Here is a 15,997-nt window from a genome sequence, read left to right on the forward strand (position 1 = left end):
TGACTGAGTGTTGTCTCATTGGCAATCATACAATATCTCATTATTCTCATATAAATAAGCAACAAATAATAAAAAATTATATACCGGTAAAAAATAAACCAATTTTATTTAAATTTTTGATCAATCGCCCTTGACCACATGTTCAATATTGTCCTCTAAGAAGAAAAAAAAATACAGGTGATACGCAAAATACACTTTTATGATACATGATATATTCGCAAAATCTGTGTTGACCTTCTTTTTTTTTTATAGATTACTAGTATAGAAATTCTAAATATTTATCATCTTTATCAAAAAACTCTTTTCGATTTCATCACTTGCGACAATTCGATGATTGTTATGATGCAAAATTTCAGTTTTGTTCATTGATTTTATTCCAGATAATGCTAACAATAATAATCGGGTTATTAAAGAAGTTGCACGTGGAAAGATTTCAAAACAAAGTACGCAATATTCACCAAGTACACAATATATTTCTGGGAATGCAAATGATGGAAATTTTAACACTATATCTGCCACCAAGGATGAACCGTTGCCGTTTTGGGAAGTTGATCTTGGTCATGAATTCAAGATCAAACAAATTGAAATATTTGTGAGAAGAGACTGCTGTGGTGAGTTGTATTGGTTTGATGCGTTTGAGCTTTTGATTTTGCCAATTGTTAAGGGACTTTCCGGTTTGTCTTTTACTTGGAGTTCGGTATTTTTGTTGTTTTACTTTTTAGAACCTTATATTGTTGTCTTATGCCATTTCGATATAGTATCTGTTTTACAAAAAAATACCATGCAGAATATATAAGAATACATTTTGTATTCATTCTGTATATTTGTTTTAACCTATGTTTTATGGTATTAACTCCGACAATGAATTGCGAAATAGTGGTAACGTCGATTTTTCTATCAGAGTATTTCTGTACCGGAGTTTGATCATGGTGTTTTCTGTCCGACCATCAATACATTTTCTGAAAACTGAGGTCTGCTTTATCGGATCTATATTTTTTTTTTCTACAAAATAAAGTTTTATGGAGAGCAGCGTCGTCATAATGGTCGTTAAAACAAAAATATTTTCGCATTAAGAACGATGATAAGATAAGTTTTCCTTATTGTTGTTACAAACAATTTAAGGGCATACGATACAGTTACAGGGAAGGTAATGACGTTGCTAACGTAATTTGTTATTTTCGCGACGTCAAACTGTGACATATCGGGAAAAGATGCATTTTTCGACTGATTTTTATCATTCAAACTGATTTAATTTGAAAACGAGTTCATGGACCCCGATTTTTCAAAACGGCATTTGGTTTCATTTTGCAGGGAGATTATGTGACCCAAATTTTATAAAACTGTAAATAGAGGATTTTTTTTAATTGTGATAAACATGCAGTAAAAAATCACGTTTTTTCCTCAATTCATGAACATTTGATAAATATGAGTCATTTCTGAATAAAAAAATGCATATTTTTTAAAGATATTTATAAAAAAACAGAAATTACCGATTATTTAACAAAAAACAATTTGTTTTTATCTTTTATAACAAAAAAGTTATGTTTTTCTTTCGAAAAAGAAATTACGGCCACAAATCTGAATTTCGAGCAAATATACAAAATTTCGACCTCATTTACGCAAAAAATAGCACATGAAGGTATATTTTTTATTACATATTTGATTTAATCAGGTAAAAAATAGCCTATATGCAAATTTTCATGAACTTGTAAATACAGGATCAAAACTGTATCGTATGCCCTTAAGGTTTAAGTTTAAGGTCTATGAAGGCTCTTCAAATGCACCATTACATGATCCCCGACAGCAACGTTTCTTTTTAGATCACCTGGCCCAAAGGGCCAAGTGAGCTTTTCTCATCACTTTGCGTCCGTCGTCCGTCGTCCGTCGTCCGTCGTCCGTCGTCGTCCGGCGTTAGCTTTTACAAAATACTTCCCCTCTGAAACTACTGGACCAAATCATACCAAACTTGGCCACAATCATCATTGGGGTATCTAGTTTAAAAAATGTGTGGCGTGACCCGGTCAACCAACCAAGATGGCCGCCACGGCTAAAAATAGAACATAGGGGTAAAATGCAGTTTTTGGCTTATAACTCAAAAACCGAAGCATTTAGAGCAAATCTGACACGGGTAAAAATGTTTATCAGGGTAAGATCTATCTGCCCTGAAATTTTCAGATGAATCGGCCAATGGGTTGTTGGGTTGCTGCCCCTGAATTGGTAATTTTGAGGAAAGTTTGCTGTTTTTGGTTATTATCTTGAATATTATTATAGATAGAGATAAACTGTAAACAGCAATAATGTTCAGCAAAGTAAGATCTACAAATAAGTCAACATGACCAAAATGGTCAGTTGACCCGTTTAGGAGTTATTGCCCTTTATAGTCAATTTTTAACCATTTTTCGTTAATTAAAGTAATCTTTTACAAAAATCTTCTCCTCTGAAACTACTGGGCCAAATTAATCCAAACTTGGCCACAATCATCTTTGGGGTATCTAGTTTAAAAATTTTGTGGCGTGACCTGGTCAACCAACCAAGATGGCCGCCACCGCTAAAAATAGAACATAGGGGTAAAATGCAGTTTTTGGCTTATAACTCAAAAACCAAAGCATTTTGAGGAAATCTGACGGGATAAAAATGTTTATCAGGTCAAGATCTATCTGCCCTGAAATTTTCAGATGAATCGGTCAATCGGTTGTTGGGTTGCTGCCCCTGAATTGGTAATTTTGAGGAAATTTTGCTGTTTTTGGTTATTATCTTGAATATTATTATAGATAGAGATAAATTGGAAACAGCAATAATGTTCAGCAAAGTAAGATCTACAAATAAGTCAACATGACCAAAATGGTCAGTTGACCCCTTTAGGAGTTATTGCCCTTTATAGTCAATTTTTAACCATTTTTCATCAGAGTACTTCTGTACCGGAGTTTGATCATGGTGTTTTCTGTCCGACCATCAATACATTTTCTGAAAACTGAGGTCTGCTTTATCGGATCTATATATTTTTTTTCTACAAAATAAAGTTTTATGGAGAGCAGCGTCGTCATAATGGTCGTTAAAACAAAAATATTTTCGCATTAAGAACGATGATAAGATAAGTTTTCCTTATTGTTGTTACAAACAATTTAAGGGCATACGATACAGTTACAGGGAAGGTAATGACGTTGCTAACGTAATTTGTTATTTTCGCGACGTCAAACTGTGACATATCAGGAAAAGATGCATTTTTCGACTGATTTTTATCATTCAAACTGATTTAATTTGAAAACGAGTTCATGGACCCCGATTTTTCAAAACGGCATTTGGTTTCATTTTGCAGGGATATTATGTGACCCAAATTTTATAAAACTGTAAATAGAGGATTTTTTTTAATTGTGATAAACATGCAGTAAAAAATCACGTTTTTTCCTCAATTCATGAACATTTGATAAATATGAGTCATTTCTGAATAAAAAAATGCATATTTTTTAAAGATATTTATAAAATACAGAAATTACCGATTATTTAACAAAAAACAATTTGTTTTTATCTTTTATAACAAAAAAGTTATGTTTTTCTTTCGAAAAAGAAATTACGGCCACAAATCTGAATTTCGAGCAAATATACAAAATTTCGACCTCATTTACGCAAAAAATAGCACATGAAGGTATATTTTTTATTACATATTTGAATTAATCAGGTAAAAAATAGCCTATATGCAAATTTTCATGAACTTGTAAATACAGGATCAAAACTGTATCGTATGCCCTTAAGGTTTAAGTTTAAGGTCTATGAAGGCTCTTCAAATGCACCATTACATGATCCCCGACAGCAACGTTTCTTTTTAGCTCACCTGGCCCAAAGGGCCAAGTGAGCTTTTCTCATCACTTTGCGTCCGTCGTCCGTCGTCCGTCGTCCGTCGTCGTCCGGCGTTAGCTTTTACAAAAATCTTCCCCTCTGAAACTACTGGGCCAAATCATACCAAACTTGGCCACAATCATCATTGGGGTATCTAGTTTAAAAAATGTGTGGCGTGACCCGGTCAACCAACCAAGATGGCCGCCACGGCTAAAAATAGAACATAGGGGTAAAATGCAGTTTTTGGCTTATAACTCAAAAACCAAAGCATTTAGAGCAAATCTGACATGGGTAAAAATGTTTATCAGGGTAAGATCTATCTGCCCTGAAATTTTCAGATGAATCGGTCAATGGGTTGTTGGGTTGCTGCCCCTGAATTGGTAATTTTGAGGAAAGTTTGCTGTTTTTGGTTATTATCTTGAATATTATTATAGATAGAGATAAACTGTAAACAGCAATAATGTTCAGCAAAGTAAGATCTACAAATAAGTCAACATGACCAAAATGGTCAGTTGACCCGTTTAGGAGTTATTGCCCTTTATAGTCAATTTTTAACCATTTTTCGTTAATTAAAGTAATCTTTTTCAAAAATCTTCTCCTCTGAAACTACTGGGCCAAATTAATCTAAACCAAAATGGTCAGTTGACCCCTTTAGGAGTTATTGCCCTTTATAGTCAATTTTTAACCATTTTTCATCAGAGTACTTCTGTACCGGAGTTTGATCATGGTGTTTTCTGTCCGACCATCAATACATTTTCTGAAAACTGAGGTCTGCTTTATCGGATCTATATATTTTTTTTCTACAAAATAAAGTTTTATGGAGAGCAGCGTCGTCTTAATGGTCGTTAAAACAAAAATATTTTCGCATTAAGAACGATGATAAGATAAGTTTTCTTTATTGTTGTTACAAACAATTTAAGGGCATACGATACAGTTACAGGGAAGGTAATGACGTTGCTAACGTAATTTGTTATTTTCGCGACGTCAAACTGTGACATATCGGGAAAAGATGCATTTTTCGACTGATTTTTATCATTCAAACTGATTTAATTTGAAAACGAGTTCATGGACCCCGATTTTTCAAAACGGCATTTGGTTTCATTTTGCAGGGAGATTATGTGACCCAAATTTTATAAAACTGTAAATAGAGGATTTTTTTTAATTGTGATAAACATGCAGTAAAAAATCACGTTTTTTCCTCAATTCATGAACATTTGATAAATATGAGTCATTTCTGAATAAAAAAATGCATATTTTTTAAAGATATTTATAAAATACAGAAATTACCGATTATTTAACAAAAAACAATTTGTTTTTATCTTTTATAACAAAAAAGTTATGTTTTTCTTTCGAAAAAGAAATTACGGCCACAAATCTGAATTTCGAGCAAATATACAAAATTTCGACCTCATTTACGCAAAAAATAGCACATGAAGGTATATTTTTTATTACATATTTGAATTAATCAGGTAAAAAATAGCCTATATGCAAATTTTCATGAACTTGTAAATACAGGATCAAAACTGTATCGTATGCCCTTAAGGTTTAAGTTTAAGGTCTATGAAGGCTCTTCAAATGCACCATTACATGATCCCCGACAGCAACGTTTCTTTTTAGCTCACCTGGCCCAAAGGGCCAAGTGAGCTTTTCTCATCACTTTGCGTCCGTCGTCCGTCGTCCGTCGTCCGTCGTCGTCCGGCGTTAGCTTTTACAAAAATCTTCCCCTCTGAAACTACTGGGCCAAATCATACCAAACTTGGCCACAATCATCATTGGGGTATCTAGTTTAAAAAATGTGTGGCGTGACCCGGTCAACCAACCAAGATGGCCGCCACGGCTAAAAATAGAACATAGGGGTAAAATGCAGTTTTTGGCTTATAACTCAAAAACCAAAGCATTTAGAGCAAATCTGACATGGGTAAAAATGTTTATCAGGGTAAGATCTATCTGCCCTGAAATTTTCAGATGAATCGGTCAATGGGTTGTTGGGTTGCTGCCCCTGAATTGGTAATTTTGAGGAAAGTTTGCTGTTTTTGGTTATTATCTTGAATATTATTATAGATAGAGATAAACTGTAAACAGCAATAATGTTCAGCAAAGTAAGATCTACAAATAAGTCAACATGACCAAAATGGTCAGTTGACCCGTTTAGGAGTTATTGCCCTTTATAGTCAATTTTTAACCATTTTTCGTTAATTAAAGTAATCTTTTTCAAAAATCTTCTCCTCTGAAACTACTGGGCCAAATTAATCTAAACCAAAATGGTCAGTTGACCCCTTTAGGAGTTATTGCCCTTTATAGTCAATTTTTAACCATTTTTCATCAGAGTACTTCTGTACCGGAGTTTGATCATGGTGTTTTCTGTCCGACCATCAATACATTTTCTGAAAACTGAGGTCTGCTTTATCGGATCTATATATTTTTTTTCTACAAAATAAAGTTTTATGGAGAGCAGCGTCGTCTTAATGGTCGTTAAAACAAAAATATTTTCGCATTAAGAACGATGATAAGATAAGTTTTCTTTATTGTTGTTACAAACAATTTAAGGGCATACGATACAGTTACAGGGAAGGTAATGACGTTGCTAACGTAATTTGTTATTTTCGCGACGTCAAACTGTGACATATCGGGAAAAGATGCATTTTTCGACTGATTTTTATCATTCAAACTGATTTAATTTGAAAACGAGTTCATGGACCCCGATTTTTCAAAACGGCATTTGGTTTCATTTTGCAGGGAGATTATGTGACCCAAATTTTATAAAACTGTAAATAGAGGATTTTTTTTAATTGTGATAAACATGCAGTAAAAAATCACGTTTTTTCCTCAATTCATGAACATTTGATAAATATGAGTCATTTCTGAATAAAAGAATGCATATTTTTTAAAGATATTTATAAAATACAGAAATTACCGATTATTTAACAAAAAACAATTTGTTTTTATCTTTTATAACAAAAAAGTTATGTTTTTCTTTCGAAAAAGAAATTACGGCCACAAATCTGAATTTCGAGCAAATATACAAAATTTCGACCTCATTTACGCAAAAAATAGCACATGAAGGTATATTTTTTTATTACATATTTGAATTAATCAGGTAAAAAATAGCCTATATGCAAATTTTCATGAACTTGTAAATACAGGATCAAAACTGTATCGTATGCCCTTAAGGTTTAAGTTTAAGGTCTATGAAGGCTCTTCAAATGCACCATTACATGATCCCCGACAGCAACGTTTCTTTTTAGCTCACCTGGCCCAAAGGGCCAAGTGAGCTTTTCTCATCACTTTGCGTCCGGCGTCCGTCGTCCGTCGTCCGTCGTCCGTCGTCGTCCGGCGTTAGCTTTTACAAAAATCTTCTCCTCTGAAACTACTGGGCCAAATCAAACCAAACTTGGCCACAATCATCATTGGGGTATCTAGTTTAAAAAATGTGTGGCGTGACCTGGTCAATCAACCAAGATGGCCGCCACGGCTAAAAATAGAACATAGGGGTAAAATGCAGTTTTTGGCTTATAACTCAAAAACAAAAGCATTTAGAGCAAATCTGACACGGGTAAAAATGTTTATCAGGGTAAGATCTATCTGCCCTGAATTTTTCAGATGAATCGGTCAATGGGTTGTTGGGTTGCTGCCCCTGAATTGGTAATTTTGAGGAAAGTTTGCTGTTTTTGGTTATTATCTTGAATATTATTATAGATAGAGATAAACTGTAAACAGCAATAATGTTCAGCAAAGTAAGATCTACAAATAAGTCAACATGACCAAAATGGTCAGTTGATCCGTTTAGGAGTTATTGCCCTTTATAGTCAATTTTTAACCATTTTTCGTTAATTAAAGTAATCTTTTACAAAAATTTTCTCCTCTGAAACTACTGGGCCAAATTAATCCAAACTTGGCCACAATCATCTTTGGGGTATCTAGTTTAAAAAATTTGTGGCGTGACCTGGTCAACCAACCAAGATGGCCGCCACCGCTAAAAATAGAACATAGGGGTAAAATGCAGTTTTTGGCTTATAACTCAAAAACCAAAGCATTTTGAGGAAATCTGACATGGGATAAAAATGTTTATCAGGTCAAGATCTATCTGCCCTAAAATTTTCAGATGAATCGGTCAATCGGTTGTTGGGTTGCTGCCCCTGAATTGGTAATTTTGAGGAAATTTTGTTGTTTTTGGTTATTATCTTGAATATTATTATAGATAGAGATAAATTGTAAACAGCAATAATGTTCAGCAAAGTAAGATCTACAAATAAGTCAACATGACCAAAATGGTCAGTTGACTCCTTTAGGAGTTATTGCCCTTTATAGTCAATTTTTAACCATTTTTCATAAATCTAAGTAATCTTTTACAAAATCTCCACTGAAACTACTAGGCCACAATCATCTTTGGGGTATCTAGTTTGAAAAATGTGTCCGATGACCTGGCCATTCAACCAAGATGGCCGCCACGGCTAAAAATAGAACATAGGGGTAAAATGCAGTTTTTGGCTTATAACTATGAAACCAAAGCATCTAGAGCAAATCTGACAAGAAGTTAAATTGTTAATCAAGTCAATATCTATCTGCCCTGAATTTTTCAGATGAATTGGACAACTGGTTGTTGGGTTGCTGCCCTCCAATTGGTAATTTTTAAAGAAATTTTGCCGTTTTTTGGTTATCTTGAATACTATTATAGATAGCGATAAACTGTAAACAGCAATAATGTTCAGCAAAGTAAGATCTACAAATAGGTCAACATGACCTAAATGGTCAATTGACCCCTTAAGGAGTTATTGCCCTTTATAGTCAATTTTTAACAATTTTCATTAATTTGGTAAATTTATGTAAATTTTTATCAAATATAGTTCTCTGTTACTAATAGGCAAAATTTCATTATAGATATAATTGTAAGAAGCAAAATCGTTCAGTAAAGTAAGAACTTCAAACACATCACCATCACCAAAATACAATTTTGTCATGAATCCATTTGTGTCCTTTGTTTAATATGCACATAGACCAAGGTGAGCGACACAGGCTCTTTAGAGCCTCTAGTTTCGTTGTCAATTTTGATATAAATACTAAGAGATAGAAGATACCAAGGAGCATTAAAAAATCATAAATCCAAATTAGAAAATTCAAAATCCTTATACATTTTGTGTATCTTGTATTTCTTTTCATTTTGTTCGAGCTGCATGTTGAATGACGTTGATTTAAGAAACTGTATGTCACTGCACGGACGTCAACTTTGAGCTAAACTCATACCGTGTAAACAGCTATAAAAGACCCCAATCTAATAAAATGTAAATCAATTCAAGCGACTTGAAAAAAAACCAAAAGGCAGAGCAAACATTACAGACAGTGACATACGACAATTACAGACTTAAGAGAGGCACACATAGAAGGTGGAGTGGTTAAATAACTGTTCTGTTTCATATTATTCGGGTGCTTTTTTAAAATGGTAAATTTGTTTTCTTTTGTAACGAAGAGACTAGTACAACATTTATAAACAAAGGTTTACAGAATGGCATATTCACAGCAAGGAAGTTTTTAGTCAAAAACTACAATTCAATATATAAGTATAATATTAGGTTAAACATAAATAATTATCTATTAACGAAGGAATCTTAATTCGTTGTTGGATATCTATTTATGGTGTTTAAATCAAAATTGATAAACCAAAAACCACCATTTATCAAATAATCTATAATGGGGATCCAGGGACTCCAGTATTTGTTATATTCCTCTTTAGAGAGTTTTTTTTAAATGAATTGTATTTCTCTATGTTCATGTTTTCCTTGTAATAATCTTTTACGCATTTAAATTTGGCAATACTTGTAATTTTGTTCGGTAAATATGGTATTTTGTAAGCAAACTAATCTTATTTTAAACAAAATTCAAATAAATATTTTTGAAGTAACCAAATAAAATAATTGTGATGGTAAAACATGTTAAAGGAGGTTCAATATTTGTAATTTTAAAACTCCAGTTGTTTAGTACATGCCAGAGCCTGGAGGCCATATAACAACTCCAGAGAAGATTTGATATATTCTCTGATTCTTCTTTGCAAATTCATATATGTTGGTACTATTTATTTTCATTATGTTTTTTTTTTTTTTTTTTTTTCAAAGTAAATATCTTTTATTATATATCTGCTGCTTTAACAATTTACTCGGATTACAGCGTTAGCCCGAGTATCCCTGTAATTAGTTACTGAATTTCCAGGGAAAAGTTCAGTAAAGTATACTAAAGTATTAAAGTGTTAATTATATATATCACATACACATTCTTTTAAATACAGTGTATACATATTAACAATAAAATTTCATAGTATAAATCACGTGTTTACGGAACATCATTTTGCCTTCCGAATTTGTGTTCATCGTCCCGTGTTTACATCTTTGACCCAGTTAATTGTACTTGACCTTTTGTGCTGGATTAGTTACAAATCATTGTCCGAAAGCTAGTGCAAAAGGAAGCACATGTTTGTTGTGAAAATAAATTTTTGGATTAGATAAAACTTGTTTGGTAAGTGTTATTTACTATTCGTTAACGATTTTGTCATAGAAACAAAATAAATGTATCTAAAGTGAAAAAGATTAGATGTTTCTGGAAATATAATCATGATAATAGAAAGAATAAGGATTTTAACATGTGATTTGATACCAACAAAGTGAACATACACACAATATATTACTTGATGATATTCGGTGTAAATTTAACAAATCAGTGTTGAATTATAATCATTTTAGTTTTATATATTACATTAAATAAAGTGTCTTGTTTGGTTTGTTTTTACATACAAAAAATGAAAAACCAACAAACTACAACATACATGTACAATATAAAATCTAGCATAGCTATTGATTATCACACCACACAATTGTATACATTTCAATTACATATAATTTTGAATATTTTTAAGCATCTTACTTATTGTTTTATTTCTATACTCCATCAGATGATATCTGTATTTAAATTCTTGTTTAAATATTTCATAAACATTAACTTGATTTATTTTATTATTTGAAATACAATTGCATTTGTGTAGAGTGAATAGGATGACTGTCAAGAGATAATTAATATCATTTAATGAGTCCTCTTCTATTTTATATCCTACTACTAAGTGTTTTAAAGTAACTATATGCTCACCAATATGAAGCTTATTTAATAAAATACAAATTTTATTCCAAAAAACTTTAAAATAAGTACATTCCATGAAATTGTGTTGATAAGTATCTGGTATCCCACACACTGAACACAGATTGGTGTTTTTAATTTTCCATGTGAAAAGATGTGTACCTACAGGTAGTATATAATGTAATAATTTCCATCGAACCATTTTTAATTTATTGTCTTCTAAATAATTAAAAATAAAATTTAATGTGTATTTAATTTTTGGTTGAATTTTATCTATATTTAGTTCTTTCCGCCATTTTGTAAACCCTATAGGAATATCTTTATTTACATTAGATAAGATGACATAAATATCTTTATTATTAATTTTTTGTAAATCATATATAATTGCGCCTTGTTTTAAACATAGTTGTTTTTTACAATTAACAATAGTTTTTAATGAGTTTTGTTTTTGTAATATATCTTTCCAATTATTTGGTATGCTCTTTCTTATTTGTATTATTTTTGCAATCCAATTTCTTTTACATTTTAAAATATTGAGTATTTTTTCTTTTGATATTCTTCCTCTGTCATCAATTATGTCATTTACATAGATTATGTTGTCTTTTATCCAATGATTAAAAACTAAACTGTGCCCATTTAACTTTATGTATTTGTTACCCCATATAATTTGTTGTCTAATGGTTCTAAAGTTTTCTGGTTTATTAGTTTGACCACCGCCATATTTTACCCAGGTTTTAAGTATTTCAAAGTAGAAATTAGGGATTTTGTTGTTTTTGATATTTATTGATTTTAAATTATCCAGATTCATGTGAAATATTAAAAAATTTGATCCATATTGATTAAAGTATAATGTGGGAATAATTTTCCAATTTGACTGTTCACCTTCTATTAATCTTTTTACCCATTTAATTTTTATTGCATCAATAAACTTGTCAATATCTATCATTCCAAGTCCTCCCTCAGTTTTTTTCATGTTAATTGTTTTTCTTTTAATTTTTTCTTTTTTATGGTCCCAAATGAATTCATAAATCATTTTTTTAAACTTAAATAGTGAATCTTTGTCGATATCAGTTACAGAAGCTAAATATGTTATATTTGGTATAACTAGAGATTTCACGACAGTTACTTTTCCGATCATTGTTAGCTTTCTTTTTTTCCATGAGTTAAGAATTTTTTCAGATTTTTGAAGTTGTTTTTCTATGTTTAAATTCATACATTGAGATTTATTATATCCAAAGTGAATGCCAAGGCTTTTAACAGTCTCTTTGCTCCAGTTAATATTCTCAAAATTGTCTTGAATATGTTTTAATTTTCCGAAACCTAATCCTTCAGTTTTACTTCGATTTAAAATAAGTCCTGATAGAGAACCAAATACTTCAATTATATTAAATGACTGAGAGATTTCATCTTTAGAGCAGAGAAACAATGTAGTATCATCAGCTAACTGGCTTATTATAAGGCTGTGCGTTTTTCCATCTAACTTTATATTTATTCCCTTAAGATTATTGTCGTTTCTTATTCTACAGGCTAATATTTCGACTGCAAAGACGAATAAAATGGCGCTTAAAGGACATCCTTGTCGAATTCCTCTAAAAATATTCAGTGGGCTTGAAATCCATCCATTATTAGAAATACATGCCTTGATATCTGCATACAAGGTTTTGACCCATCTTAACATAGAATTTTCTATACCAAATTTTGTTAGTGATTGATACACGAATTCCCACTCTAGGGAATCAAAGGCTTTGGAAAAATCTAGAAAAAGTATAGCTCCATCTATTTTTAACTTTTCTGCATGATCTATAATGTCTTGTATCTGACGTATATTAAAACCTATATAACGGTTTTTAATGTATCCATTTTGGTCACTGTGGATAATTTTTGACATCACAGGTTTTAATCTTTGGGCTAATGTATATGCAATAATTTTAACATCAACATTTAATAGTGTAATTGGTCTGTAATTACCTAATTCAGTGGGGTCTCCTTTTTTAAATATTAGAGAAATTAGGCCTATTTTTTGTGATTCAGATAACATTCCTTTTTTATAGCAATAATTAAAGCTTTGAATTGCATAATTCTTTAATTTGTCCCAAAATTCTCTATAAAACTCTACTGAGAGTCCATCTAGGCCTGGGGATTTATTTAATTTCATTTGAAAAATTGATTTTGTACATTCTTCTGTTGATAGAAGTCCATTTAGAGAATTGCTTTCTTCTTTACTTAATGATTGTTTAATATTTGTATCCTTAATATATGTGTTTATAAAATTTTTATCTGGTTTAGTGCTTGTGTAAAGCTTTTCATAATATTTCTTTTCTAAATTTAGTATTTCTGATTGTTTTGTAATTATCTCCCCTTTATCGTTTTTTAAATTTATTATATTTTTTCTTGTTTGTCTACTTTTCTCTAATCCTAGAAAAAATTTAGAATTCTTTTCCCCTTCTTCTATCCATTTTATTCTTGAACGTATTTGTGCACCTTTTGCTTTATAACTATAAAGAGATTCTATCTCACTTTCTAATAAATTGATTTCGTTCTTTTCTACTTCACTTGGTTTATTATTATCCTTTCTTTTCTGTAATGTTTGAAGTTTTTTTTCCAAATTTTGAATTTCATTTTTCCTTTGCCTAGATTTATTTTTGCAAAACTGTATCGTTGATTCTCTTACTTCAATTTTAAACAGGTCCCATAGTTGTGATAAATTTTCAGTGTAATTGCTTTTAAGTATAAAATAGTCTATAACTTTTTCTATTTTATCTTTATAAGATTTGTCAGTTAGTATGCTGTTGTTTATTTTAAAGAACCCTTTACCCTTATTATCATTGGACATGTTAATTTTCAATGAAATTGCCTGATGGTCTGTACTAGAAATTAGGGCTGGTCTTATATCTGTAGACTTTATCATAGTTCTCAATTCCTTACCCGTTAGAAAATAATCTATTCTACTTGCCTCATCGTCTTTATTTTTACGTTTCCATGTATATTGATATAGTTTCGGATGTAATTGTCTCCAAATATCTTCTAGTTTGTTTGTTTTTATTAAAGTTTTCAAACTATTTGTAATTTTTTGTTCTCTTTTTTTATTATTATTCTTTCTATCTGTACTACTCAATGTTTCATTCATATCTCCCCCTACTACTAAAATTCCGAGACTATGTTCTTCAATTATTTTATTTACATTTTTAAAGAAGATGCTTCGCTTTTTTTTCTCATTAGGTGCATATAAATTTATTAAAGAAAATATGTTGTTGCTTATTTCAACATTTACAAGAATTATACGACCTTCTTGATCAGTAAAAGTATCAATTATCTTTGGGTTTATTGTTTTTTTTAATAAATATAGCTACTCCTTTTGATTGTGTTGTGCCAAAACTGTGAAAAATATCTGCGTCATATTCATTACTTACTTTATTTTCTATTTCTTTAACAAAATGAGTTTCTTGGATAAAAAGTATATCTGTTTTTTGATATTTTAACCAAGTATAAAGCCTATTTCTTTTTTCTTTTTGGCCTAGTCCTTGACAATTTAAGGAACAGATATGTAAAGTTTTATTCATTATTCTTATATTTTTTGTAGCTTAAAGCGAGTATTTTAAAACTAAATACATTTGACAAACATACATGTATACAACAACAATAACATGCATAGTATAAGAAAATATATATATACATTAAGAACAACAGTATATTTAACATGATAATAATAACTATACATATAATAAATACATGATCTTTTATATATATTTTATCTATCCTAAAAATTGGACACTATTTCAGGAAAGGTGTACATGTTTTAAATAATTTGTGAAGGGATTTTCCCACATCTATAAATAGCCATAGTTTGCTCATGTAATTTCTATTAATTGTTTTTGTTCTGTTGAATTCTATTGGTTCTAATAATGCACTTATATTGCTATGTTTTGTTTTAGTTGAAGTTGATTGTATCAATTTTGTTTTTATTTTTGTAGGTACTTCGGATATATTCGACACCATTTGGTAACAGGATAAATTTTCTTGTTTCTCAAGAAGACTAAAACTCTTGGATTTAGTGATGCTGAAGACTTTTTCAAGAATACATACGTGTGTGAGCAATACTATTGCTGGATTTTGACTAGGAATTCCTTCCCAGTATCTATATCTGTGCGTGTATTTGTATAGTGATGCAATATATTGAAGCCAAAAGTTAATACGAACGAATTTACATGTACAGTGTGTTTTTTTCCAGATGTAATTATGATCTGCAGTTAAATGTTGCTGGATTACTGGTTGATTCATGGATTTATTTTCCCAGCTGCATAAGATTGGAATTTTGAGATTCTTACTCCAGTAAAACTGTTGGAAGTTATATTTTGTTTGAAAACTGTTCTTTCTAGTATGATAATACATACATAAAGGAATCGATATTGCAAATTTATGGAATATTATTAGATATATATTGTGTATAGGTCTGTTTATTAAAGAACATTCTTTAATTATGTTTGTATTCTTTGCATGATCCAGTTGATAACACAAACCAATACATTTTTTTTTTCTATTACTCTTTGACATTATGTTATAACATACAACATTACAGTTCTTTTCTATTTTACTCTTCTTTCTATTACTTCTTGAAAGTATGAAATCTAATATTCCATCACAATCATCGCTACATATTTTGGTATTTTTACTGGTTTTTTTTTAAATTTACATAAAAAGCATTGTCTTCAAGGTGGTTGTTTACCTTTAGGAATATGCTTGTCATACATATATGTATGAATAATAATAAAAATATATACAAACAAATCATTGTAAGCAAAAAAGTATATAGAGATGATAAACCAACAGAAAAAAAAAAGGAGTTAGCTACATAATTGTTTATACATGTTTATTTCTCCTTTTTAACTTTGTGTTTTTGGTTTGGTTGTTTGATTCTCTCTATCGAAAAGGTCCGTTGTAGGAGTTGTTGCAGACCTTTTTGAGACTTTATTTCCAGGAGTGGTTGCACTGGTTTGTTTCTCAACTAGAAATTGTTGCATTGAACTTTGTTTTTCGTCTTTCGAATCAT

General features: G+C 30.8%; 1 protein-coding gene across 2 annotated transcripts in view; it reads left to right on the top strand.

The window, feature by feature from the left end:
• The window catches only part of LOC139481890 (fucolectin-1-like), a 39,808-nt gene that overhangs the window by 6,475 nt on the left and 17,336 nt on the right, over positions 1–15,997 (top strand). For both annotated transcript variants that reach the window (XM_071265407.1, XM_071265408.1), the window contains one exon: positions 381–611. In XM_071265407.1, coding sequence (XP_071121508.1) covers positions 381–611 — 231 coding nt within the window. The remainder of the gene's footprint in view (positions 1–380; positions 612–15,997) is intronic.

The sequence above is a fragment of the Mytilus edulis genome, chromosome 7 (assembly GCF_963676685.1).
Source record: "Mytilus edulis chromosome 7, xbMytEdul2.2, whole genome shotgun sequence".
Taxonomy (NCBI): Eukaryota; Metazoa; Mollusca; class Bivalvia; order Mytilida; family Mytilidae; genus Mytilus; species Mytilus edulis.